A 26,687-nucleotide genomic window follows, 5' to 3' on the forward strand; every position below is an offset into this window, starting at 1 on the left:
CCGAATAGTTGTAAAGGAAAAAGAATAGGATTTTTACACAGGTTTTCTCGCTAATACTTAAATAATTGCCACAGTGGGATTTCCCCCGCAGTACAGTGTACGAGTATTGTATAATACAGTATTGTATGTAGTGTAGTTTGCGTGACATTTACATTTTTCATTTAACAGCATTCTCTTAGTACATATTCATTTTGTCTCCAGAAGTCGGTCATAAAAGTGTCTTTGGGACAAAGACCGAGAGAGGCGGCAGGCCAAGCGCGGCTGTCAGACACATACATAGTACAGTCACAAGTTATGGTCATTTGTCCAGCACACGTTGCACTATAACTACTGTACATAGAAGTGACAGGAAATGTAATCTTAAAAAGCTCTCAATAAAATCCGATATATTTCATTATCATCACTTATAATAACTGATATATTTATATAACTGGTGCCGGAGTGCTGCACTTTTTTTTGTTTTAAAAAAAAAAAATGTGTTGGCCTACCAGTTTGAGTACCAAGGTTAATTTGTGAAATTTGTCAATTTGTGACCAAGAAACCTGAAACCCAGAGTCAGGAACTGAGGCCACTAATGTGAAATTGCGCAAACGGGCGAGCGGGCAGAAAACATTAGAAAAAGATGCCCTGATGCACCAGACTGGTGCGGGTTACAAGCGGTGCACTTAAGTTACAGCACGAGCGCCGCATGCGCCGCATCAAACACAAACGCTTTGCGTCGTGTACAAATGATGAGTAATTATGAATTGTCATCTTTGCATTTTAGCTTGGAAAAAAAAAACGGTGGTATGATGAAACCATCCCCTTTAAACGCGGTCCGCTGAAACAAGTTAAACGGGAAGAGCGAAAGTGTGCAAGCCAGGTATGGATGTCGGTCGCTAAGAACATTCAAGTAAGCATGACTCGACACTTTTCGTAATATCATTTATGCTTTTATGCATGATGATGTGGCGTATTAAGCAGGCATCTAGATTCTGTGTTGTGCTGAGTAACATTATGTAGCTACGTGTCGATTTTCTCAGACACTCTGCAATGCCATTTGGTTGCATAGAAGTAACCAAAGTCCTCTCGTCTCTCCCCGTTCCGTTTCTGTTCAAACAATGATTCTCGTTGGACATTGTAAGATTTCTTATAACAAAATGAGCAGGAGCAGAAGCTCGTTTTTTAAAAACAGTCAGAATGACACATGTAGGTTTTTGAAGCCCGACGACGTCGGCGACGACGTGTATTGAAAAAATGTCATCTCAAGCTAACATCTTTTTCAGGCTTAAAAAACCACCTTATCAAAAGATATGGGTCCTCCAAAAATGTCATTTAACCAGTGACACTAGTCTGTGTGTGCGAAGGTTGGAGAACCATAGCGTTTCGCACAGTTCTCACAATTCGATATTACCTCAAGTATTAATCTATACTCGCCTTCCGCGATTTCATATTCCGAGTGGGCGTGGCCTCATCGTTTGCGTAAACAACGTCTCGAAGCTGATTGGTTCACAGCCGTGTGGGTGTGTCGCGAAGATTCTCAGCAGGAAGCCCCTCGGGCGCTCACCTCGCAGACCGACCTGACTCGGTTATATAACGCGGCGCCAGCAGCGCTTTGTTTACAGCGCGATCTTTGCCGGGACGCTCGCAGGAGATCTGTACCAAACATACGCGCGACCAGCCATGGGTTCAACAGGTAGGTACACTAGCGCGTGGATCGAGACGTATAGGCACACATGAATAACAAATAGTTACATTACAGATGATGATGGCGTTTAATAATGATGTTATTTATCCATGCTGTTACAAAGTTGGCAAAAGCTGCAGATACGGCTGATGAGCAAAGCAATTACACTTATAATCGGCCGATCGAGGAGGCAGGTAGAGACAGGTAGCATGATGATCGGCACAATCGCGTGCACTTTTTCGGAAAGGCCACACGCGCTCTTATTACTCCCCTACATCATCATGTCGTTTTCCGTGTCCTTGCACCCTTACAGCCCTTCCGAAATTCTTCCGCTGTACTTACTATACATTGGTGCACGTGCACGTTTATTATACGCAGCCAGAGACGTGCAGTGCCCTTTAAATCATGGTGGCTTTTAATTATGTGTTCATTTGTGGGTCCAGACTCGACCATCTCGTACAGCGAGCTCAAGGCTCTCCTGGAGAACAGCTCGGACCTGCTGCTCGTTGACGTCCGATCCCAAGCGGAGGTGGACCGAGGAAAGATCCCGGGCTCCATCAACATTCCAGGTGAGCCTGCAGTTCGGGTTGGAGAAACTCTACAGGTGTCTGCATGTGTGTGTAAAGGCTCTTCCTTTGGGATAACTCCGACGGAACTCCAACGGAACTCCAACTCTACTTGCGTCTACGTGTGCGTGAGCCTTTACCCACATGTAGACGCAAGTAGGGTTCAGAGGTGTCACGGCTCCTTGCATGGGCACGGCTTGAGCTCAGTGTGTGTGATCCTCCTCTCCTCCTTTCCACAGTGGAATGTGTAGAGAAAGATCTCTCCCTGGACCCAGATGCCTTCAAGGCCAAGTTCGGGGTTCAGAAACCCGCCCTGGATGCTCCACACCTGGTGTTTCACTGTCAGATGGGCCGTCGTGGAGCGGTTGCCTTGGAGAAGGCCTGTGCCCTTGGGTTCAAAAAGTATGTTTAAAAAATCCTTCTTCGAAACGGCGTACAGCAGAAAGAAAGAGAGAGATACGCTGGTGTTTGTGTATTGGTGATGCTCTTCGGATTGCTGTCATTGGTGTTGCTAGTCAGGGTTCGACTTTCCAGCAGTCTTTGCAGAAGCGTATTTTCATTTGTCAAAATTACAACTGAGATCACGTGACAGGGAACTGTTGTAACCTGAAGAGCTTTTATTCAGTTACTTTGGGTGAAAATTCTTTGCGGTACAATTGGGGGCAGGCTGGAGTTCCTTTGTCAGCATTTTTGTGTGGTAGACAATAGATGTAAACCGTTGACCGCTGTTCGTTTTTATTTCAGCGCTCAAAACTATGCTGGAGGATACAGGGAGTGGTCAGAAAAGGAGCACAACTGAATGGAACAACACTGATTTCCAACTAGAATGAACACTCATCTACACTGGATTTCTAACTATATTTTGTTTAACCTCATGTAATTCATATTTATGTTTTAAATGTGTTGTTACTAAACAAATGTTGACCATTTGACAGCTTCTTGGCAATTTTGACAAGCGTCTTTATGGCTTTCATGCGACCTTGAGTTGCTGATGACAAGATGGGACATGTTTTAGGTTTTCTCTTCAGCGGCTGGTCTTAATACTGCAGTTATCTGCCAAAAAAACAGCAAGACACATGGTCTCTGCTTAAGCTTTTCCAGAGTCACATTATTCCTGATTTGTCATAATTAGGCTTTTCCACTGGGTCATCATTACTGAACCCCCCCCAACAGTAGTGCTGCAGGAAATAGACTGTGATCTCCTGTTCCACTGATATTCATCACAACAGGCTTTTGCACGTAGTGTTCATCTACAGTGTGAACAGGAACTTTGCAATATCTGCATGCTTTTAATGGGCCTGTTACCTCCTCTTTCAGTGAATTTGAGCCTCCACACTATTTTACCAAATGTAAATGGTGACACACACACTTTCTGAACCACTTGTCCCATATGGGGTCACAGGGAAGGGGAGCCTAACCTGGCAACCCAGGGCATAAGGGGGAGGGGACACACCCAGAACAGGACGCCAGTCCGTTGCAAGGCACCCCAAGCGGGACTCGAACCCCAGACCCACTGGAGAGCAGGACCCAGTCCAACCCACTGTGCCACCACACCTCCTTGGTGACACATATTGATTATGAATTGTCTCTGTGAATTTTAATAGCGCTTAGACTTTAATGCATGCTTCAGTTCTCATAAAAACAATTTTGGGAAGGAGGCTGGTGGTATTGTGATCTGGTAGATGAATGAATGAATTCATTCTTCATTATTCCTAAAGGGAAATTCCAGCCAGATGGAATTCTGCAACCAAGTGGGCTTTCCCTTGGGAATTAAGAGTTTCTTCCATTAATATTAATTCATTCATTCATTCATTCATGGTAGTGAAGGTTTTCAGTTAAATTTTTAAGATTAAATCTTAAAAGCTCTGTTTTATGTTCCACTTTCTAGTTGGTGCCCAAGATGCTCTGTCAGGTTGGAGTTTTTTTGCCAGGTACTATATGGAGACCAAACCATACTTTAGAGACCAATTAAGCATAAATACTGACTTAATGGCTCTTCAAAACTGCACTGTTTAACTCTACATTGGAAAAAACTGAAATCATACTATTTTGCCTGCACCGATGTCTTGCCATACACGATATCTGCATATGACAAAAAACTGGAAGTGCGAAGTTACTGTTGGACAATTTCTTCCACTAACAACCCATTTAATTTGATCTTAAAGTTTTCAATGTGTGATTGTATGAAATTTGAATACAACATTTTTGCTCCAATTTGAAAACTGGAAAAGCAGCTAGACATGAGCTTGGTTTTGCCAGACAAACAGCTCTCTTGTCTCACTGCTGAAGAAGGAAAGGAGAGCATTTCCATACGATGTGATTTGCCTCCCGGTGAGCGGAAACGAGGTATAATGCTGGAAATGTGTCAGTTTGAGCACGATGAAAAACAAGCATGGCGACAAGCAGAGAAAAGCCCCTCCACTCTACCTTCATTATCTGTCCTCTAACTGGCGAGTCTTTCCCCAGGTGCAGTAGGATGTTCCCTGAGTCTTATACCTGTTAATTGGCCCCCCAGCGACACTCTCTGTGCTCAAGCCCCCAAAGGGAAATTGTGCCTGAAGACATATTTACCATGGTGATCGTACATGTCTGCTGTATATCCCTCATTTCGAAATGATGTACTGAAATCCTAGGATCACACTGACATACAGAATCATCGGTGTCAGTGTTTGTCATTTTAAAACAACTGTTACTGTAGGCTTGGATCTCATCGCTTTAAGGTCCACTGTGTTAAAGTGTTAAAATGTCAAAGCTGCCTATAGCCCAGAATGTACAGGTTACACTGTCCAGCTTGGCAGATGTTTTAAGACCCAAGTTTTTGAATGCTATTAGGGGAAACTTCTCACAACCACCTGCTAAACCTCATCTGTTGCTTTGGGTCCAAACTTGGGCATCCACTTTCCCCAGGACAACTTAAGCAGAGAATTTTTGTTTTTGCCTCATGCAGAAAAGGCCATGGATTTCAAAAGAAGGGCCCATTAGGGGGTGAAAGCTGGTAAGTGTAGGGGTTTGTGCTGATGCCTTTTGACCAAAGGCTGCAAGTTTGAATCTTACCTGTGGCTTTTGTGCCCATGAACAAGGTACTTACTCTAAATTGCTCTGGTAAAATGAACCGCCTCTATAATTGGGTAAATGATTGTAGGTAGATTAACATTGTAAATCACTTTGGGGAAAAAAAGCATCAGTTGAATGAATGAATGCAAATAGCAGTGAAATCTTGCCCATTTCTATACTTTAATTTTGAATTTAGAATAGTTTAATTATTTCATATTTTTCAGCACTACTTTCTACCTTTTAATAAATTTTACATTTATTTTAAATTAGAATTTTTTTTATTTTAAGGTTAATTTATGCATGAACCTTTATTCATTTATTGTATGCAATAAAAAGTATCCACCCTCCTTGAACTTTTTCCAATTTATGCTGTGCCACAGCATGGAAGCATGATGCATTTAAGAGTTTTTTTTTGCCACTCATCAACATAAATGGCAATGAAATGTGAAGATTTCCAAGAAGGGGGGCTGTGAACACTTCTAATCGGCACATAACCCTGAATTTGGTGAAAGATTCGATGGTGATGAGGAATAAAGGTCATGCTAGGCGCAGGGAGACTGACAGTATACCCCAATTAGATAGAAGGATTTTCAGCCAAAGAGACAATAAATGTAATATTTTCTTGAAAATGTTTATTTCTTAGAAAAGCTTGCACTTTAAGGGTTGCAAGCCCTTCTAAAGTGCTTTGTAACAGAAGGTTCACATATATCACCTCTTTTTGGTGAATATTTCTGAAAAACATCTGAAGCTTCAAAACATCAAATAACTGCCATTCGGTAATGGTGAGGTTGCGGCACTGCTGACGTTTAGTATGAGCCGACGGAGTGTGGATCTGTGACAAAAAAGGGCTGATTTTTGGTTATCTCTGAGGTCAGACATCAAAAAGGGAAACAACTGTCCACTGCAGGTAGACAGCAGGAACTCTCACTCGTATGAGAAACTGGAGTGAAAACGAAACAGACAGAACAACATAAGAAGGAAAGACGACCAGCAGTAATGAAGTGATATGAAGTCTTATGGGGACAGTTCAGCTTGATTTGCTTGTTTCTTGGTCTCCCATGTACGACCACTCAACTGCAAGGTTGGCAAGGCTTGTCAGAAATAGTAATAATAAATTTAAAAAAAAAAAAACACATTGTCCTGTCTTAGAAGATCCCATCTTAGGTCTGAAAAGCAACTTTGGTGAAAAATGCTTCACTTTGCGCCACAATGGAGAGGACCGGCAGAGAGGAAAGGAGCGGGAATGGCCAACAAGGGTCATAGCTGCACCTCAGACAGAGTAACGGCCCAGGGTGCTGCTAAAAGGCACGTGGACGGATGCAGAGGTTGGGCCGGCGTGAGGGGACGAAGCCGGCAAGGCAGACACACTTGTACGAGCCAAGGGTGTTGACACAGCGGGAGTTCTTGCAGCTCTTCCGTAGGTCCAGTTCAGCACACTCATTGACATCTGGCAGAGGAAGAGAGAGGATGGAATGAAACCTGGACAAAAATGTCCACCTGGTTTTATATCTGTATGAACATTTCTATAATATTCACACCAAGGCCTGAGAAGTACTCAGATATTTAAACATAAACCATACAAAATTCCTCCAACGTACTGTCAAATACCGACTTTATATAGTAGACGGATCTCAGATATGTCCAACGGGTCGGCTGGAACCATGGTGGTTAGAGTTGCCGCCTTTGGTCCTAGAAGTTGCAGGGTTGAATCCCACCTTCAACTGCAACACCCCTGAGGAAGGTACTTACTCTAAATCGCTCCAGCAAAAAAAATTACCCAGCTGTATAAACGGGTAAAAATTGTGAACTAGCCTAACATTATAAGTTGCTTTGGAATCGAAAAAAATTCAACATACGGTTTCTACTGAATGTCTTATCGCCAGCTCACCATCGTAAAGTCGAAAAAAAATCGCAAGTCGAACCATGGTAAATCGGGGACCACCTGTACAAGTTTTCAAAGCTGATTTGTACGCATTAACTGTGCTTTTTTTAAAGCTATTTTGTGACAGTTCAGTTTGCAGCAGAGCCCACACAAGCTGTGCTTCCACTTCCAGCCGAGTAGATGGCAGTAAAGGGCTCTGAAAGAGAGCAGCAGCGTGGGGCGTCGTAACTCAACTCCGTGTGTCCAGCTCCACGTGTGTTTGTGCTCCACAGCACTCGTGACTCTTACAGAGCTCGAGGGACGACCACTGTTATGACAAGTACGACAAATGGACATAATAACGAGCCCGGAGAGAAGCTGGCACGTGGTGTACAAGCATATGGGATAAACTGATCACCCATCAGGAGTTTGTGGAGCTGACATTTTTATTTTCAAAATTTTTAATTATTTTAAATTGGAACTAGCTCAAAATAAACAATGTCAAAATGGGTATTTTTTAATCTATTGCAACTGTATGTAAGGTTTTTACATAACTGCAACAAACCAAGAGCCAATTGTATTTTTTACTATTGATTGTTGCTTAATGGTAACTATGGTAACAAAGTCCCCAAAAACTCCTTTCAGAGCTTTATTCATAAGTTGAGAAGCCAGTGCAATGTGTAAAATAAAGGAAAGTGCTGGTTGCATCAGTTAAACTATTTAAATGAAACATTTTGTACAAAGCTGGACCCCAGGTGGACTCACTTACGGCACTCTTATGACACACACTAACATTGCCGCTGACGGCATGGTACACAGTATTGCCGCTGATGCCAATAAACAGCCATCTGTCCTCCTTCCCTGTTTCTTTCACATGAGCGAAAGGTCAGATACGACCTTTATACTGTGAAGACTTTATTCTATTGTATTATATCAGCACTGGACATTTACGTACGTGCTCATGACATCCACAAAAGCAGGTGAACGATGACATCGTCCACAGAATATGCGTTAAAGTGCGTCACTCGTGAGAAGGTGCAGGGGTGACCATAAATGTGCTCCAAAGCTCTGATTCACTGCAAGCCCCTCTTGCTGTACCTTGGCAGCGGGTTCGTGAGTGGTCCAGGCGGAAGCCGGGGTTACACTCGCACATGGTGCCCAGGTAGGAGCGCACGCAGCGACCGTTTGCGCAGCTGCACTCGTCCGAATCTTCCTCTGAGCTGTCTCCTCCTGAGACACACGGAAAAGCGGGCTATAACACGGCGGAAATGACGCATAGCAGACAGGTGAATGGGATAAAAGAGAGCAAATAAAACGTAGATGATTACGTATTGAATCCATGCAGCGGTGCAGCTGTGTACCATGTTATGCATGAAGTACAGTCGATAAGGTGTTATGTGAGAAAACTGATACAGCGGAAAACAGTTCACACGTAAGGGCACCTGTTTTATGTAAGACAAAGGATTCAGACAGGGTATTCTTACCGGGCTTGTAGTTGGCAAGCGCAACAAGGAAGTCAGCTTCACCATCAGACTCTGTGTCCAGGTGCATCTCGCAGAGTCGGCTGAACATCACTGAGGAGGAGTGGAAAAGCAGGCTGTGAGCAGGTGGACAGCAGTCCTGGGGGCCCCGGACGTTGAGCCACTCTATTGTGAGGCGTGAGCTCGGCAAACGCCGCTCTCGGTGACACAACGGTGACCGAGTGGCCAAAGAGGTGCACCCAAAAACTATTTAATCCTCGTCCCAAAGAAACGGACACCCCTCTTTGTACCCACGCGGACCGCCTTCCTACAGTCATTTCGTTGGCAAAAAGAACAATAGCAGACTGAGAAGTGTCAGAAAATTATGTGGGGTAGCTCCAGCCCTACAGCAGGCTCTACCAGACAGGTAGTTTCTACAGTCTTCAGCCAACAAAGAACTCTGCAGCTGGTAGTGTAGTGGTTAGAGCTGCTGCCTTTAGACCCAAAAGTCAAAGGTCTGAATCTCAGCTCTGGCTGTAGTAGCCTTGAGCAAGGTACTTTCCCTAAATTGCTCCAGTAAAATTACCTGTCTGTAAAAACAGGTCAATGATTGTAAGTTGATTCGGAGGAAAGCGTCAGCTAGATGTGGGTTATGCCATTTATGTGGCTTTTTTATTTGCAACGAAAAAGCTAAAGATACTCTGCTGGCAGCGCAGGCTGTGCTGAAACATACAGTTACACAGCTTGTCAAGGAAAAAGTACTTTTGCATCAAAAATCCACAATCTTTCCAGATCAGAGAGGAGACTGGGACTTATGGCTGACTGGAAAGCTCTCTTCACCCACGAGGACGAGCCGGTGCTGAGAGCAGGATAAGGACAGGTGTACTTTCCCCCGGTGACCCATCGCCACGCGTCTCTAAACTCGCTGTACTGGCGACTAAATGCCATTCATTCGATGTCAGCGGCTGTGAAGAGGAGCTGAGCTGCTGAACTAAAGCCTTTTGACAGCGGTCAGCGCAGTGTGCACAAAACGTGCACAACTGGATGAGCGGAGAAGAAAAAAAAGACACAATTCTCTCCTTGGCTGGTGTTAACGTACATCGTTGTACCTGCAGGTAAATGTACACACGGGTGTAGGAAACAGCTCGGTGCCATTTAGAAAAACAGATGCAACAAGGTCTAATGAAACAGCGGTACAAAGAAGAATCCAGACCTGAGTTTCTCTGGGGACAGGTGCGGCACTCGGGCCCCCAGCCACGCCCATAGTGGCAGCAGCACTCGGAGTAGGTCACCATGTGGCCGTTGCGGGGCATGCTGCAGATGAGGTCCTCGTCCACCTGGAGGAAGCAGATGTCCTTATGGGCAGCAGTCCGGTCTGCGGACGGGCGGAGGAGGGAAAACAAAGAGAAGCAGACAAACAAGTCAGCCACAGGGCCGCCACATCGTTGGCGCAACGGTCCCTCCAGACAACGGAAGCTAGACAGTGGCGGCTGTCCTACATCTGACCCCTTGACTCAGCTGCTATGGAAAAGCCGAACGACTCAGAACTCAGTTGGAACAATAAAAAACACAACAACATGCAATTACAGCACTTTGTGATTGTTAAAGGTGCCAATACAATTGGCCTGGACTAGAAGTGGAACGACAGTCAACCGACGAGTCTAAAATCCCTTCAACAGCTGAACATTCCTCACCGTGGTGAATAAGGCGTGTGGGCTCATAACACTACGTAGTATCTATCGGAAGTGGCTTTGGAGAAAAGCGTCTGCTAAATACATAAATGTAAATATGAATCTTATGTATCTTATGATATTTGTAAAAAAAAAAATTGGTGGGAGGGTATCGGGATTTGTCTATCCTGGGTTTTATGCACCTACTTGAATGATGAACATCGGTGCAGCAAGTGGTGGGTAACAAACTAGGTTTACTTGAGAGTCACATGTGTCTTTCTCTTAATGTAATGCATAAATTGTACTTTTGCCGAGATGCACGTCGCTTTGGACAAAAGCATCTGATAAATGAATAAATATAAATGAACGTAAACATTTCACCTGCGGCACGTACATGTTTTACCCGTATAAACTCTTCCTTTGTAGTTTCACTTTTCTTTTTCACCTTCCTGGTGAACGTTTGTGTAAAAAATAAGCGCGTGGGCTGCATTTCTTAAAGTCTACACTGAAAAACTGTTTAAGCTTTTTTCCTCGCATTTTAATCCCCTTAAAAGCCACATTCTGTATGAACAATGCAACATATTTAGTTGAACAGTAAAGGGCCTTAGCAAACTAAGTACTTATTTTAATTGGCAAGGAGACAGAAAAAACACTGCGGCGCAATAAACTAATTCGACATATAAGGTACAAGGAACAGATACTATCAGTGCACCGCTATAGAAAGTTGCACACTTTTCTTATTCATTTTTACATTTACTCATTTAGCAGACACTTTTCTCCAAAGCCACTTATGACGTGAAGCTACTTACAATTATTCACCCATTCATAACGGTAGGTAATTTTCATAATAAGAACTATGGCTGGAAGACAGACTCGAACCTGTAAGCTTCGGGGCTGAAGGCGGGAGCGCTAACTAATACACTCGCAGCTTCTGCTTCGTAAGCCCCTAATTATGAAGCATTGTCATGTTATTATTTTCCCAGCATTGCTCTGCTGAGCAGCACTGATCCGATCGCAGAGTCGTGCGTACGAGTGGTGCATCTCATAGAACCTTTTGGAGGGAGGACAAACACAAAACGAATTTAGAACTGCTTCATGTTGCCTGGAAATACCCTGCTTACCCTTCCTTTACCTGGACTGGAGCACATTTGAAGCTCAACACCCTCGGTGTAATCGGTCTCAGTAGATCTTTGAGGTGAAAAACCTCTTTTAAACGCAAAGCCCTCTTTCCGCTCAGGCCAGTTCCGAGCCTGTAGATTACTGCAAAAGTAAATCAAAGTTTTTCCTCACCTAGCTGATCAGTAAATGAAATAAAGGAAACTACTGTTCTGCTGTACAATAATTTGCACAAAGCCTACTTTGTTCATGAACACGCTCATCAGTTTTTCCATAATTAGGACAACAGGTGAAATTTTATACTGAATGCCAGCTTTAAAGACAGCGTTTTGAACACACAGACCAAATTTACGACAGACAGGGAGAAAAAAAAAAGGTCACATTCCCATTTAAGAGACATGGGCAAAAGAGAATGAGAGAATTAAGGAGGAAAAATGCGGTTACTCTCATTTTCTCGTATTTGCCCCGAGACGCTCACAGACACGTGCACAAGCACACGTTTCCCTTGAGAGAGACGCAACAGCAAAGGCTTTGCTGTTCCTTGTTGCTGTGCAAGCCATGCTAGCCCACTGAACGAATCGCCGCGCCGCAGGGGCTCGAAGAACCCAAACCCTCACCCACCCGCCCACCCACCCCACGCCTACACAAACTGTGTTAAAGCCATGACGGAGACGGTGCCAGCCAGCGCAACACCCCACACCACTCCTCCATCTCCTTGCTCGGGTCCCGCTATGCTTCGTAAGGCTTCCCTGACAGCCAAACAAACCGACAAGTCAACTCTGGCCCGTGCCTCCATGGACACTCTGCCGAGGGTGGCGGGGGGGACAAGAAGGAGAAGCTTGTAGGCGACCGTTACATCCCAATCCCGAAGACACGACAAACGCAAAGGGGCTTTGTAACGTGTCCTGACAAGCGGATGGCATGTACTGGGACGGAAGAGGGGGGCGGGCGTTAATGAGGAACAGCAAGAGGGCAGGCAAACGGCTGAGCCTGAGCTCTTAAGCCTGAGAGACGCTGAGCAGCAATTGGTTATACCCACCGTCATAGACGCACTGTTTCAGCGCCGCACTGAAGGTGAGAGGCTGAGTGCAAATACAGTGAAAGGAGCCAGGCGTGTTGAGACACACTCCATTCTTACAGTACGAAGGGTCCTGGCATTCATTCACATCTGTAAGGATCACCACAGAAATCGGTTACAGAACAACAGTCAACAGAGCCCTCTGATCAAGTCAAAACCCTCGCCAAAGGTTCACTTTGTAAATAGTGTCCACGGGGCTCAAAGAGCTACGGAGGAGATGAGGTCATCGGCATTGAGAGCTGGCTGGGAGCACGTAGCTGGAGTAAAGCTACAACTGGTCATTACTGGAGATCTTCCAGTTCTCAGTTTGACATTTGTTGAAGCCAAGGTCAAAAGGAGAAATGACTGGTCCAGATGGAATAGGCTTGTGAGGCAGGACTTCAAAAATGCATTATGGACATCAAGAGCCTGTAATCGTTCTTCTTCACATGTAACCACCTGCTGCTCTCTCACACGGAAAACATCAACAGAAGCAGTTACTCTGATATCCGCCTTGACTTCCTAACCTGGTACTTCTTCTCAACCCTTGCTGATCATTCATCTGCACAATCAGCAGAACATATGTGGTTAAGTGTTGAACACCATGCTACCGGATGACTGTTGTATTAGGTTATTCCAGCCAATAACAGACACGCTACTGGAGATCCTTTCTGTGCAAAACCAGATCTGAAAATAAATCTTCCACTTGCTCCCCAAGGCTTCCCTTCCACCTGAACTCCTTCTGAAATTGCTTGCTCCTATACAGCGGAGTTACTTTCTGTTGAGCTACGTGTGGTTTATGCTGCAGAAAAACGAAGCACAAGTGTATATCCATCTTCAGGATCATATAATGCATCCTGTCTGAAAGTTTTGTTATTTTACATATTTTTAATGCATGAAATTTCCAGCATCACATCTGATTCAGATGACCATGACGATGATGCGAGAAATTTGTACTTTGCAATTATTTATTCAACAGAAGCACATCCGTGTTGCTCCAGAAGTCACATTCTGAACCCAATAAACTTTGGATGTGCTTTTATTTTTTTTAAACAGAGGCTTCTTTCCTCCTGACCTCCCGCTGAAGACCAAGAGTGATGTCACGCGGGAGTTCTCGGAGACATCCTGGACTACCTTTTGCTCAGTGAATGGGCTGCTCAGCAGTGGGATGGCCTGCTTTTAGATTGCCAGTAATGAGGTACGTTTCTCATTTGTAAATCATGGTTGGTACAGCACAACGATGGACCTGTAAATACTTTGAAAGGGTTTAATACACTATCCTTCACACATGGGCATCTAAAATTTCTTAGGTCCTCTTACAGCTCCGTTGACATGGTACATTCCTTCGCAGCAATACGCTTATGAAGCCAAAGTAAGTTTCTCATCTCTGTTCAGTGAAAAAAATGCCAAAGTACACATTACCAGTGTTATCTATTAAATATGGTCGCCCCAACTCACTGACAGCATTTAAATGAGGGTCAGATATCTTAATATATTAAAAAAGAAAGAAAAGAAGAAGAAGAAAAAAAAAAAAGTTTCCCGGGAGTTTACTTACTTTTTCTCATGACTGCGTTTTGGAAAGACTTGTCTAAAGCATTTCCTGCATCAGTGCATATTAACAGTGTGAATATTACAACAGTACATTTTAGCAGTATGAATACTGCATGCTTTCAAATCAGTCATCATTTGGTTCTTATTTGCAAATTAATAATACCTACCAACTAGGGGTGGATTGTCTCACCGGGGCAAATTAATTCCATCTCCCACTGATAGCTTGACCATTGACCCCTCTTACCTCCTTGCTCCTCTGGGGGAATGCAGCTGTTGCGGTCCGTGGCCAGGGTCCAGGGTGGGGTGCAGATGCAGTAGTAAGATGCCAGTGTGTTCACGCAACGGCCATTTCTACAGTTGGCAGGGTCCTGACACTCATCCACACCTGAACCACAACAAACCTACTGGTGAGGTCCTAAATGGTGCCTCTACATGGTGCCATTTTAGAGAAGACTGTGTGGCCTGGGGAGAGCAGTTTGAGTTTTTGAAGGCGGTGACAACATATCTAAAAAGTCAATATTAAAGACAGCATGGAAACCCAAACTGTTCTGACTTGCATTTTCTCCTGAAAGGCTCTGTCATAGACATTTTTTTGTTGTTTTTAAATCTAACTTCACCGCAAAGAGAAAAACACTACCCAAGTCAGAGGTTTTCATCTTTTTGTAAATTATAACAGACGGAAAATGCCACGGCAGAAAATTGCAGAGCACATTTCAACCCCAGGTTGTTGCCAGTTCTGTACGAGGCATGTTTTGCCCTCCCGTGTGCCGATCCCACTGCCTCGAAGGCAAGAGCTTTCGTAACACTGATTAGACAACCAGTGTGTTTCTTCCTCCAGAGAATGAAAACATTCTGCAGAGAAAAGGATGTCCAGCTTGGGTAAATTCCATGAGCCAGGCGGTTTTAAATGTTGCCGGAAGCTACTCCAAATTCACACTAATGAAGCTTTGGTTGCGAGGCTTCTGAGAGGCTCACGGGTGAGTATTTCAGTTTTGTTGGGCAGAGAACATAAAAAAAGCAAACTTTCCAATGTGGAAGGTTTCCATGAGAATGGTGATACAAATTTAAGCGACAACAAAGTTTATTTAGTAGCACTGGCATAAAAGAAAAATATCATTTTGTCCTCAAGCGATAAAATGCACGTTTTCTCTTGCTACTACATCACATGCATTCTTCCATGATCAATAACTGTTTGTGCTGGTCCACAGACAGTTCCAGAAGCCCGGACCAGTAGGCCAGGTAACGTCCAGTCTGGACGGGATGCCACTGCATTGCAGGGCAGTCGTTCACACAATTCACTTCGTCTTGTGCAATCACACACTGCTGGAAATTCAGAGTCACCGGTTCATCTGAAACACATCTCTGGACTGCGGGAGGAAATCAGAGGGCCTGGAGGAAATCTATGTTACAGCCTGGAGAACACGCAAACTTAGCTTTCAGCTTTTGAATTTGTTTTTGTTTTCGTAATGCGCGTTCTTAGCTGTGTCATATTGTTGCGGGGGAAGGTGACGCTGCTGGGACAAGACCCTACGGCGAGGTACCGCTGTGGGCAACAAAGCAGACATCAACTCAAAACGCACATTAGAGGTGTTAACAAGAAAAAGACTGCATGCGAAAGAAGAGCCAAGTCTTACAATATCTGCACTTCTCACGGTTCCTTGCCAAGGGAACTCGCAGAGCCATCACACCAACCTGTGAACGTGGGCACCACACACTTCTTTTTCGAGGTGTCAGGAGTCCAGGGAGGGTTGCACACACAGTAGAACGAACCTCGGGTGTTCACGCATCGCCCATTAGTGCAAAGCGACTTGTCGTGGCATTCATCTACATCTGAGTGAGCAAAACACAAAGTGAACAACATTTATGCTGAGCTGTTCTCTTTCGGTGCACCGTATTTGCTGTAATCGTTGCACATTGGGAAGAGGTTCGCTATTCAGTCTTTACCAGACCAGTTTCGGGCAAACAATCAACTTTTTTCCGGTAAATATCTCTCTATTGATACTAAGTAAGTTTGTTAGTCATGGGATGTCCTTCCTCATTTTTTTGCACCAGTATCCTTGAAAAAAGTAGTTACACCTAAGACCTATTTGCTTTATAAGAGCTTCCATATTTTTAATACCTTTGTAGTATCGTTCATCCATTCATTCAGTATCAATAAGATAACCAATAACTATAAGATACGCCTATGTTAAAAAAAAAAAGTACTACTGCTTGTCTGTTGAAGGATGGCCGTGTTCCAGAACGAATCCGAACGGAACAGGGTGAGGCACGGTATATCCCGGGTGAGATGCCAGTCCTTTACAGAGCTCTGCAGAGGTGTGTATTCATGTCTTCCATAGCACAGGCTGCAGCAAACTCTCAATGTTCGAGTTTGCCAAGACACTGATGGCGTGTGAAACAACTACGGCGCTGCTGCACCGCCCAGAAAAAGAAGAGTAGACAAAAACTACACAACATTACAGCAAAACAGTATGGGAGAGTGTGTGACTGATCAGCGTGCGACTCTTCTGTGCCCAGAAGGCCTGCGGTGGTACAGGGTGGAGACAGACAGCTTACCGATGCATTCGAGTAGGTTGCTGTCATAGTAGAAGCCTTGCTGACAGTAGCACTCGTAGCCTGGCTGGGTGTTCATGCAGCGGCCTTCCTTGCAGATCTCATCGGCGAAGAGCACGCACTCGTCAATGTCTGAGAAAGGGCGACATGGATGTGGAATGCGTGCAATGAAGGAGAGTCTGACCCTCTCCACAGTCGACAGCAAAATAAACAGGCTGACGGCAGTTCCAGACTCCGCTAGATCAAATATTTATCATTTGAGAAATGGGGAAAAGTTAAATACTAAATACATTACTTATATATCACACTGAATACAAAATAAACCCTTGGTAGAGTGTAAACTTTTTTTTGCATTTTTTAATGCTTTGTCAGACTTGCTCTGCTGGCCTTACCCCTATGTACAGGCAAGCCGTAGGCCATCATGCTGTGCTCATAGTAGAACCCTCGGCCGCTGGGACACAGGGAGCTAAACTCTGCTGCAAGGAAACACACAAGAGCCCAGACAGATAAGAAGCAAACCTGACGTGCTGCTGCAAAACACCCCCTTCAAAGGGTAGCAAAAAGTACATATAGTTGGAGAGGCCCTGCTGTTGTGTCCTTCAGGAGGCACTTATTGACTTAACGTGAAGCTCTTATAAATATGGGCCGTTTGCACGTATGGCTAAGTTGGGCAAATGGAGCAAACATCTGAGGTTTACTCCTCCTATCAAAATGATCATTTATAGCGAAGTTTGTTGTAGCAAAGTTTAGCATTACTCCTTCATGGACCACAGGAGAACACGAGGACACTGCAGAAAAAGCAGCTTGGACTTAAAAGCTCAGGAACTAGGAGTACAAGGGGTAGGCTATATGTCAGAGGTGTTCCTCAGAACAGACTTTGGCCCTAGAGTTTGCATTGTGAAGGTCACTGCAGGATAGGAACTACTGGCAGTACCAGAGCTGTATACGGGACAAGGGAAGATCTCGCACTGGTCCCCCCATCCCACGCCAATGGAGCAGCAGCATTCCTGCTTGGTGACGTTGGTGGCCAGCACGCTGTCGCAGAACACTGTGTCATCCAGGTTCAGGTAGCATTCCTTCTTATCTTCCACATCAACCTCAACCTCTGCAGCAGGACAGAACCATGAGTGAAGTGCAGAGTCAGGAAAACAGCCAATACTGATGTCTTTCCGTGCACCCCCGCACAAAGACACAAGCGGAAATACATTCTGAGCATTAATAGATGGCTCGGAAGAAGAGCGCCGGGGAGAACATTCTAGAGGTAAAGACTGGACACTGAAAGTGCAAGAAGTAACTGCAGAAAAGAACAAGATGACAGAACCATACAGGACGGAAGAGGACAGGGCTACAGGGCTGAACTGTGAGATGGAAGGATAGAACGGTGCTGTGGGATTTTATTGAGTGGGAACAGCAATGGAGGATGGGAACACAGAACAGAATTGACGAATTGGAGTGTAAGAAAAGGAATGCGGGGTGGTGTATGACCGGACTGAAGTATTGAACAGTAAGGAAGGAGCACAGGACGGGAACGCAAAACGGGAGAACGGCATACTCTCGCAGCTGTGGTCGTCGTCCGAGTTCACGTAGCCCTCGCCACACACGCAGACGTAGGTGCCCTGCTGGTTCTCACACACTCCACCAGGCTGACACAGGCCCCTGTCCTCGGCACACTCGTCAATGTCTGTTGAGGGAAACACAAGGGCTAGCGGCACACCGAGCGCACGTCGTCTCCTCAATAGTTAGGAGGGCTTCAAACACACCCTCTTCTAAACGTAGACGTGTTTCCGGCACTTCCAGCCTACAAAGCGAGGCAAACATCACAGGAACAGAAGCCACGTGAGTCTAGGAGGACGGTACCTTGGCAGCGTCTCCCGTTGATCAGCTGGAAGCCCTTCTGACATTCACAACGATACGATCCCATTGTGTTTATGCAGTGTCCCCTCTGGCAGAAATTATGTTTCTCACATTCATTTGTGTCTGAAGGAAACGCATAACACAAGTGCTAAATTCTTCACTGGATAAATATATTTCAAACGTTGTACAAAGGCACAAAAAGGAATTACAGTAAGCAGGGCGGCTGGACATGAACATGGAGCAGGACCTGCTCGTACAGGTCCGAAAAAAGGGTCCTGCTGCCGTACCCACGAGAACGATACACAAGTTGAACTGCCAAAATCAACTGCTCAGCTGTGTATGGGGCTCAGTAACAACTACTAAATCACAATTGTAAACAAATGACAGCTTGAACAACTGTCTAAAACAGCTACAATTTTTTTTTCCAGTTTTTTTCAAGGTGGCTGACCTTCACAGTGGCTGCCTTCCTGAGTGGGCTGATACCCCGGATAGCACTGGCACAGGAAGGAGCCCTCGGTGTTCACGCAGTGCCCATTTGCACACAGCCGGTCATCCTCGCACTCATCGATGTCTGGGAAAGAAACACGCAGAGCTGTGAACACACGCAATCTCTCCATAAAACTATGAGAAGCCTTTCGTGGGGATATACAGTGTGTGGCATTTCAACAGTCTTGGTTCATCACCACAACTGACAGGCTGCACAAAGGGAACTTCATGAATTTCAACTGCTTTGTTATTAAACACCAGCGGTGCTACAGCTGAGTCATTAAATCTGATTTTCTGACAAAACAATCTCATGAAGTTGAGGTAGTTGACAGGCTGAACACAAACCGGAGGCAGGACTGCCAGAGGCTTCCTCCTGAAACCCATCTAATTAAACTAATACAGACCCTCAGGAACCTAATGGCCCATTGACCTGTCAACTAAAGTTAACATAATTCCACCAAAAACGTTTAAATCCCTCAGTAGAGGTTAAAGTTCTAAGAGAGGACCTACCACTGTTGCACTAGAAGCACTTGATTCTGCATTTACGCTGATTTTTATCCAAGACGACTTGTCAATTGCATATAAGTACTTTAAGGACAGGGGGTGTGGTGGCGCAGTGGGTTGGACCAGGTCCTGCTCTCCAGTGGGTCTGGAGTTCAAGCCCCGCTTGGGGTGCCTTGCAACGGACTGGCGTCCCGTCCTGGGTGTGTCCCCTCTCCCTCCAGCCTTACGCCCTGAATTGCTGGGTAGGCTCCGGTTCCCCGCGACCCCGTATGGGACAAGCGGTTCAGAAAGTGTGTGTGTGTGTGTGTGTGCTTTAAGGACAAAGAACAAAACCAAGATCATTGACAAAGTAACCAGCAGTCAAGTCAAGTCAAGCTTTATTGTCATTCCACTACATGTGTGGACATACAGTGGGACGAAATGTCGTGTCTCGCAGGACCACGGTGCTGTGTAAAATAAGCATAAATATAAACATGCAACACTAGACCTAAGGACAGCTTTTAGACCTACATAACTAATTTACTAAGTCGATAATCTGAAATTAGTGCAAATATACATATACTATAAACAGTTAACTATACAATACAAGTACTTACATAATAACTGTGCATTAGAGGTATTTAAGAAGGAATAGTGCAATATGATTTGTAGTGCATTCACAGTATGGTAAACATTGTCTTTTCCACTGAATCAATGGAAAATACCCATCTGTGTGACTGCAAACAAAGTTATTAGGTCCCTCTAGATAAGTATTTGCTGAGCAGATAAAAGTTTTTAGGGCTAAGCTGGTGCAAAAACTAAATTAACATAAAAACTCATGTAAAAGAAAAAAAAGATGTGCATGATGGCATTACTCACCTCTGCAGCCCTTGCTGTTGGGCTCGGGCACAAAGCCTTCATTGCACAGGCAGCGGTAGGTGCCCTGCAGGTTCTCACAGCGACCGTTGGGACAAATGTCTTGTTCCTGGCACTCGTCAATATCTGGAGGAATGAGTCCTGTCAGTTACTCCACTTCATGTTTCTGATCACTTGTTCATTGTCTTAAACCCCCCACCCCATTACCACTCCTACCCCATGATCCTCCTCTGCACCCTTTTACACTTTCCCCCCAAGTTAAAATCCCTCCTGCCGTCTTTCCTTTCTTCTGCTATCCTAACCACCCTCCCATCTACCACAAAACTCTCCCATTTCTCCTTAAATGATACAACCATTGTCCTCCTTTCCTCTCTATCCTGCACTTGTGATTCTGTCTGCTATCTTCCATCCAGACAAGCACATCCCATCTCCAGCCCATGGCTGTCTAATACACTCCGTGAGGACAAATTCAAACTCCACGTTGCTGGAATGGCACAAATCTAAATGTGTCACATTTATAACCCTATAACCAGCTTGGCCAGAATGGTCTCTTTGACAGTAATCAGTCTGGATTCAAAACTGAGCATTCCACTGAGACTGCCTTCCTTGCAGTGTGTCGAGCTCTCCAGTCGACTAAAGCAACCTCCTGTTCCTTGGTCCTCATTCCAGTTGACCTCTCATTAGACTGCAGCATATGATACTGCCAACCGCCAGAATCTATGTTTCTGAACAGGACAGCGTGGAATCAAATTCAAAAACACAGATCAGGTTGATGTTACAAGGTGGTTTGGCACGGCACCCTGCCTTCCCTTCAATCTCTCTCGGCTGGTGTTCTGCAGGGCCCGCTGCTGGGTCCCTTCCTTTTCTCCATCTATACCATTTCCTTTGGGTCTGTCATTGCCTGTGCTATCACTGCTGTTTCTTAGCTTCATTTCACCTGAAAGTAAACACCTCCCTTCCCCAAATAAATCAATGAACCAATGAAAACAAATTTTCTGGGAGGTACATCACAGCTCCACTACATCTCCTTTGCACCTCACCTGGAGAGGCACAGCCCACAGGTTAAATTACCCCTCCTGTAAAACATCCAGAAGTTTTGCTGTCATCTCATGACATATTTTTTTTTTGTAGCTTTTAGTCCAGGCCATGGGGATATCCCTCTCGCACTACTGCAACTCCCTCCTGTCTGGTCTTCTGGCCAACATCACGAAGCCTCTCCAACTGATACAGAATGCTACAGCACAAGTTGTGTTTGCTGAAGCATTCCCATGTATCTCCCCTTCTCTTTTTTCTCCATTGACTTCCTGTTGCTGCCCATATCAAGTTCAAGACTCTGGTTAGAACCTACAAGACTGTCAAAAGATTTGCATACGATACCAACAGGACTTGATCAATCTCTAAAGCCCACAAAGACCACTCCCCTCCTCCACAATTTGCTGTCTGACAGTCCTATGCGCAAGTAGTCCAAAATCAAAAGCCCAAAGGTTCACAGTTTTGGCTCCAAGGTGATGGAATAAACTCCGTCTCTCTCCATCAGAGCTGCTTAATCAGTTTAAGTATTCAAAAAGCAAGCTCAAAATGCATCTCTTTCGGACCATCTCTGAACCGTGCCATGAACTTACGTTATATCATCTGCCACCTCTAAGGATGTGAACTCAAAACAACGGCAAACAGCGTACCCACATCTTACTAGGAAGCAAAAATAAATACCATGGTTACAGTTATATTCATCTAATGGAACATATTTTACACAATGTACAAGTCATAGAAGAAGAAGGAGGAGGTCTTATGTATGCTTATACTTATGTAAGCAGACTCCAGACAAGCTGTTGGGCGTGTAAACCAAAGAAGGCGTCTCGAACCATGAAGACCCCCAATCTAGCCAGTTTACACGCTACCCTAAACAATCCATTAGGCAAGATTTGAGCTTCACTGCAAGTTAAGCCAGTTGTTTGCTCTTAACTGGAAAAAAGGTAGATTAACATCAGAAAAAAGTCACGTGAGCTTTCCATTAATTTCTGCATTTTTAGTCACGACATCCATATCACACGTTCCTGTCATTTTTGCATTCGGCAGCAGCTTAACTGATGGTGATCAGCAGGTGTCTCCAGCAGCTAAGTAACGTGGGACATTGTGTGACATACAATGTGGGCTATTCATATCAGCTGTGAAAACAGTCTGAGTAAGTATTATTGTACCGGGAGAAAATATTTAGCTATGGAGTGGGAACAGAAGAGGGAAAGTAGGTGGGGCACACAAAGCTGGGAGAATGTCAACTTTCCGAGTGCTGGAGGGACCCCTGGCTAATGCTGCGGGTGTAGAGTGAATCACTGTAAGAGGGGGCAGACTGCCAGGAAACTGGCGGGGAGATGGCACAGGGAAGAAGGGGGTATCCTGAGAAACTGAGAAAGAAAGAGCGCAGGGTGGGAAGGGGCTATAATGAGACACTGGGAAAGAAAATACTCACCATAGCAGACACCGACGCGGGCCTGGTGTCCAGGCTGACAGGGCACGCACTCGTAGGAACCCTGCGTGTTCTCACACTGCTCATTGGGACATGCGTTGGGGTCCAGGCACTCGTCTATGTCTGAAAGGAAACAGGACCAAGTAAAAGGAATGTTTTTCGAAAAATAAAAAGCTACCTAGAAAAAGTCCATTCGCTTTCATAAGACAACCCAAATCAATAAAAATAATCTTACGTTTTATGAAACTTCCTGAGAAGGCAGATTGCTTGCTAGCCACTATCCTTGTGATGGAATTTCACAAAAAGTGTCTAATCAATAAGACATGCAGAGAGAAACACCCACACACTCATGATACATTAAATGACACACAAAATGCACACATACATGCTGGGCTCTTTGCTTAAGGAAGGCAATTTTTTTTTCCAGCACCAAGCAAATATCAAAGCACACTTGTACTGAGATCAAAAGTCTGTTCATAACTTGGAATTATTTGTACACCCCCTATGTCACAATTCATCAAATTTTAACAAGTGATATTAATCCCTCGATTTATTTATGTATTAGGTTATGTTAAAAACATCTGAAAAAGCTAAAATTAAAAAAAAATCCCCTGTAAGACTTGTTCGCTTATTATATTTTCATGAACAGCTCATCCAGTGTAGGGTCTGCAATGTTCCTCTATTCTTGAATCATCAGGGAGGCAGGAAACACTACGGGGAGGACACACATACACACACACGCACTGTCTGAAACCGCTTGTCCCGTACGGGGTTGCGGCGAACCGGAGCCTAACCCGGCAACGCAGGGCGAAGGGCTGGAGGGGGAGGGGACGCACCCAGGACGGGACGCCAGTCCGTCGCAAGGCACCCCAAGCGGGACTCGAACCCCAGACCCACCGGAGAGCAGGACCCGGTCAAACCAACTGCCACCCCCCAGCCCGCAGTGAGGACGATAATTTATTTTATTGTTTCTTATTAACAAGAAAACGTAAAATGAGGTTTAATAACCGAATATAAAAAGATGCAATGTTCATCTCCTATTCAGTGCGTTGAGTTGTGCTTTACACATAGAGACCGCTTGGTGTTCTGTATGCACTTCAGAAGCCACATGGAGTTAGGAAAGGGCAGTGAGTTGGAGAACATGCTCACATAAAAATGTAACAACTGACACGTGAAGGGGAAACACCACACGAAAAAAAAATAAGTCACAATTACAAACGCTGCTGCAAAGGTGAGTCACGGTACGATGACTGCCAGTTAGCACTATGTGTCAGCTATGAAAGAGGTCTGACAATTAGCACTTTGATATATGAGGTTCCAAAGAAACGTGAGGCAACAAACGCCATTTCAAAAAGGGCAAGCAGTCGGTACAATGGTCAAAAAACTGCAAAATTATTTCATGCGTCAAGGGGAAGAGTGTCAAAAATAACGAGAGCATATGCGAAACACGGACAAACTACATCAGTAAAGAGGAACGGTGGCTGCATGTCGAAGCTCACTGAGAGGGACAGGAGGATATTTCACAGAATAGTTGCTAAATGCCACAAAAATGACCACAGAAATGAATCAGCACCTCTGACATTCAGTCTCAACAAAAACTGAATGTCACGATCTTCACAAAGCTGGAATTTATAGCAGGGCTGCCATTCAGAAACCAGCGCACAAAGACACACAACCTGATGTACGGAGCACGAAACCTGGTTCCCCGAGCAACGGAAAAAAGTAATGCGGTCTGATGAGTCATCGTTCACCCTATTTCCTACTTCTGAACAGGTTTACATTTGAAGAAAGCCAAAGGATGAGTTCAACCCACAGTATTTGTCCCCAGCTGTTTAACATGGTGGGGGATCCACCTGAGTCATTAGGTCCAATGACTGCTCTCTATGTTTGTATAACAACCAAGAAATATGAGGCCACTTTACAGGACCAGGTGCACCCTATGATGAAAGCACCGTTCTCTCGCGGTGTTCCAATTTTCCCGGATGAAAAGTTTCATCAACACCAGGATGAAGTCGAATGGTTTCTGTGGCCACCCCAGTCACCAGTAAAAATCACTGAAACTTGATGGAAAGTTCAGAAGAGCAGAGTGTAAAAGTAGATTTCTACCTCCTTTATCCCTTAAAGATGCGGAGGCTTTTCTTCGTGAAGAATGGTGCAACACCCCACCGCACGGAGTTCAGGACTTTTATGACGGCATTCCCAAAAGGACTGAAGTTTTTCTGAAGGCAAAGGGTGGCCTTACTCCCTGTTAATACATTTCTGAGGTCTTTCCGTTGTTTAATCCAAATCCTGTACCTCTATTTGTTTGCGGGGTAGTTCCTGTAAAAAGGCTCAGGTATAGCTATAATACACACACACACACACACACACACACACACACACACACACACACACACACACACACACACACACACATTTTCTGAACCACTTGTCCCATACGGGGTCGCAGGGAACCGGAGCCTAACCCGGCAGCTCAGGGCATAAGGCCGGAGGGGGAGGGGACACACCCAGGACGGGACGCCAGTCCGTTGCAAGGCACCCCAAGTGGGACTCGAACCCCAGACCCACCAGAGAGCAGGACCCGGTCCAACCCACTGCGCCACCGCACCCCCTGCATAGCTATAATAAATAATTTAAAAAAAAAATAAAGAAAAAAACAACACACACACACACACACACACACACACACACACACAGAGAAATCTGTTTGGAAAAGTTGCACAATGCTGCGAACCCTCCTCCTCATCGCACTGCCCTCTCTCCATTTCCTCCTTCTGGCCCCCCTCGGAGTGCGTTTTACTGCCAAAGGCAGCAAGCAGAAATGCAGGGCGTTTTCAATTCGCAACAGAAATTTCAGAAAAAGAAACACGGAAATATTTGCGTCTTCGAAAATTCATAACTTGGGTCTAACATGAGCGACAGGTGTACGTGAAAAACATGCCAGTGAAATACCTCTGAAATCCAACGGCAAGTTTCTCACCTTCACAAACCGGTTGTCGCTGCGACGCGCTTCCGTAGCCCTCCTTGCACTGACACCTGTATGTCCCTGGCAGGTTGACACAGTGACCCCCCTCTCCACAGATGTGTGGCTTGGCACATTCATTTATATCTAATACACACACAGATTTGGGTCATTCTGTGGACCATGGTGCACACCAATGTCTGACTACAGCATTAGAACTGGTACTGAGAGGGCTCAAAATCAAAGTACTTTCTTATCACTGTGTAGTTAGGACTTATGTTCTTTTAACAATGTCAGCTTTTCTTTTACATATGAAAATGTCAGTAGGCAAAGTAACTTTTGCTCAACGTTAAGGAAAAAACAAGAAAACGGTCAGCGGTGCAATGTTTAGGATGACAACAGGTTCTCAAGGCAGAATCAAGAATTCGGCTCGACATACGAATGGAGTTACACTCGCATTTTATCTCAGGCCTCCTTCGCTAAAGTAAATCCTGTTTGGAAGCCATTCCAGGATTAATCCAGCTCACCTGGGGTCAAGCATAGGTCTAGGGCAGTGGCAAACTAATGGTCAGTCCATCACTCACCTACACATGTGAGCTTTCCCAGGAGGACCTGTTGCTGAAATCCATGGTTACAGTGGCATCTGTACGAGCCCGCAGTGTTGATGCAAATCCCCTTTCCTGGACCACATGGGTCCAACTCACACTCGTTGTCATCTGGACAGGAAATGGATATGAGGGGATGAGATTATGTTCCATAAAGGATCATGTCAAGCACATTGGTCCTCCTGGGGCAGATCAGCTACGTCACACACACATATCATTTTGCAGGGGAAATCTAGTCAAACACGTTGGAAAGCTTCCTCCTGTCAACGTAGCTTTAAAGTTTACAAGAATAGTAGTTAGAGCTGTCGTCTTTGCGCTCGAAGGACCCAGGTTCAAACTCCACTCCTGCTGTAGCACCCTTGATCAAGGTACTTTTCCTAAATTCCTTGGGTAAAAATGACCC

The 26,687-nt window shown here is 45.0% G+C and overlaps 2 protein-coding genes across 5 annotated transcripts in view; one reads left to right on the top strand and one right to left on the bottom strand.

Annotated features, from left to right (window-relative positions):
- Positions 1 to 1,535: 1,535 nt before the first annotated feature.
- Positions 1,536 to 3,595, top strand: tstd1 (thiosulfate sulfurtransferase like domain containing 1). Its single transcript, XM_018737238.2, has 4 exons — positions 1,536 to 1,675; positions 2,110 to 2,235; positions 2,472 to 2,634; positions 2,977 to 3,595. The coding sequence occupies exons 1-4, from the start codon at positions 1,663 to 1,665 to the stop codon at positions 3,029 to 3,031; spliced, it is 357 nt and encodes a 118-aa protein (XP_018592754.1). The 5' UTR covers positions 1,536 to 1,662; the 3' UTR covers positions 3,032 to 3,595.
- Positions 3,596 to 5,619: 2,024 nt separating this feature from the next.
- LOC108925431 (latent-transforming growth factor beta-binding protein 3-like) overlaps positions 5,620 to 26,687 on the bottom strand; it is a 48,628-nt gene continuing 27,560 nt past the window's right edge. For 2 of the 4 annotated variants that reach the window (XM_018737338.2, XM_029257304.1), the window contains exons 13-29: positions 26,264 to 26,395; positions 25,698 to 25,826; positions 22,721 to 22,840; positions 20,257 to 20,379; positions 18,857 to 18,979; positions 18,412 to 18,531; positions 18,107 to 18,235; positions 17,489 to 17,659; positions 16,947 to 17,030; positions 16,558 to 16,686; positions 15,694 to 15,831; positions 14,246 to 14,386; positions 12,433 to 12,561; positions 9,821 to 9,982; positions 8,632 to 8,721; positions 8,246 to 8,377; positions 5,620 to 6,733 (exon numbers count right to left, since the gene is read on the bottom strand). In XM_018737338.2, coding sequence (XP_018592854.2) covers positions 6,585 to 6,733; positions 8,246 to 8,377; positions 8,632 to 8,721; positions 9,821 to 9,982; positions 12,433 to 12,561; positions 14,246 to 14,386; positions 15,694 to 15,831; positions 16,558 to 16,686; positions 16,947 to 17,030; positions 17,489 to 17,659; positions 18,107 to 18,235; positions 18,412 to 18,531; positions 18,857 to 18,979; positions 20,257 to 20,379; positions 22,721 to 22,840; positions 25,698 to 25,826; positions 26,264 to 26,395 — 2,201 coding nt within the window. In that variant the 3' untranslated portion in view covers positions 5,620 to 6,584. The remainder of the gene's footprint in view (positions 6,734 to 8,245; positions 8,378 to 8,631; positions 8,722 to 9,820; positions 9,983 to 12,432; positions 12,562 to 14,245; positions 14,387 to 15,693; positions 15,832 to 16,557; positions 16,687 to 16,946; positions 17,031 to 17,488; positions 17,660 to 18,106; positions 18,236 to 18,411; positions 18,532 to 18,856; positions 18,980 to 20,256; positions 20,380 to 22,720; positions 22,841 to 25,697; positions 25,827 to 26,263; positions 26,396 to 26,687) is intronic. The other 2 variants (XM_029257303.1, XM_029257301.1) reach the window with 2 other exon arrangements.

This window comes from Scleropages formosus, chromosome 13 (genome assembly GCF_900964775.1).
Source record: "Scleropages formosus chromosome 13, fSclFor1.1, whole genome shotgun sequence".
Lineage (NCBI taxonomy): Eukaryota > Metazoa > Chordata > Actinopteri > Osteoglossiformes > Osteoglossidae > Scleropages > Scleropages formosus.

What these genes read in the sequence shown, in the direction of transcription:
- tstd1 (XM_018737238.2), top strand. An exon ending in GGGCTCCATCAACATTCCAG is followed by an intron (nt 2,236 to 2,471) that starts GTGAGCCTGCAG and finishes TCCTTTCCACAG; the next exon opens with TGGAATGTGTAGAGAAAGAT. An exon ending in TGTGCCCTTGGGTTCAAAAA is followed by an intron (nt 2,635 to 2,976) that starts GTATGTTTAAAA and finishes TTTTTATTTCAG; the next exon opens with CGCTCAAAACTATGCTGGAG.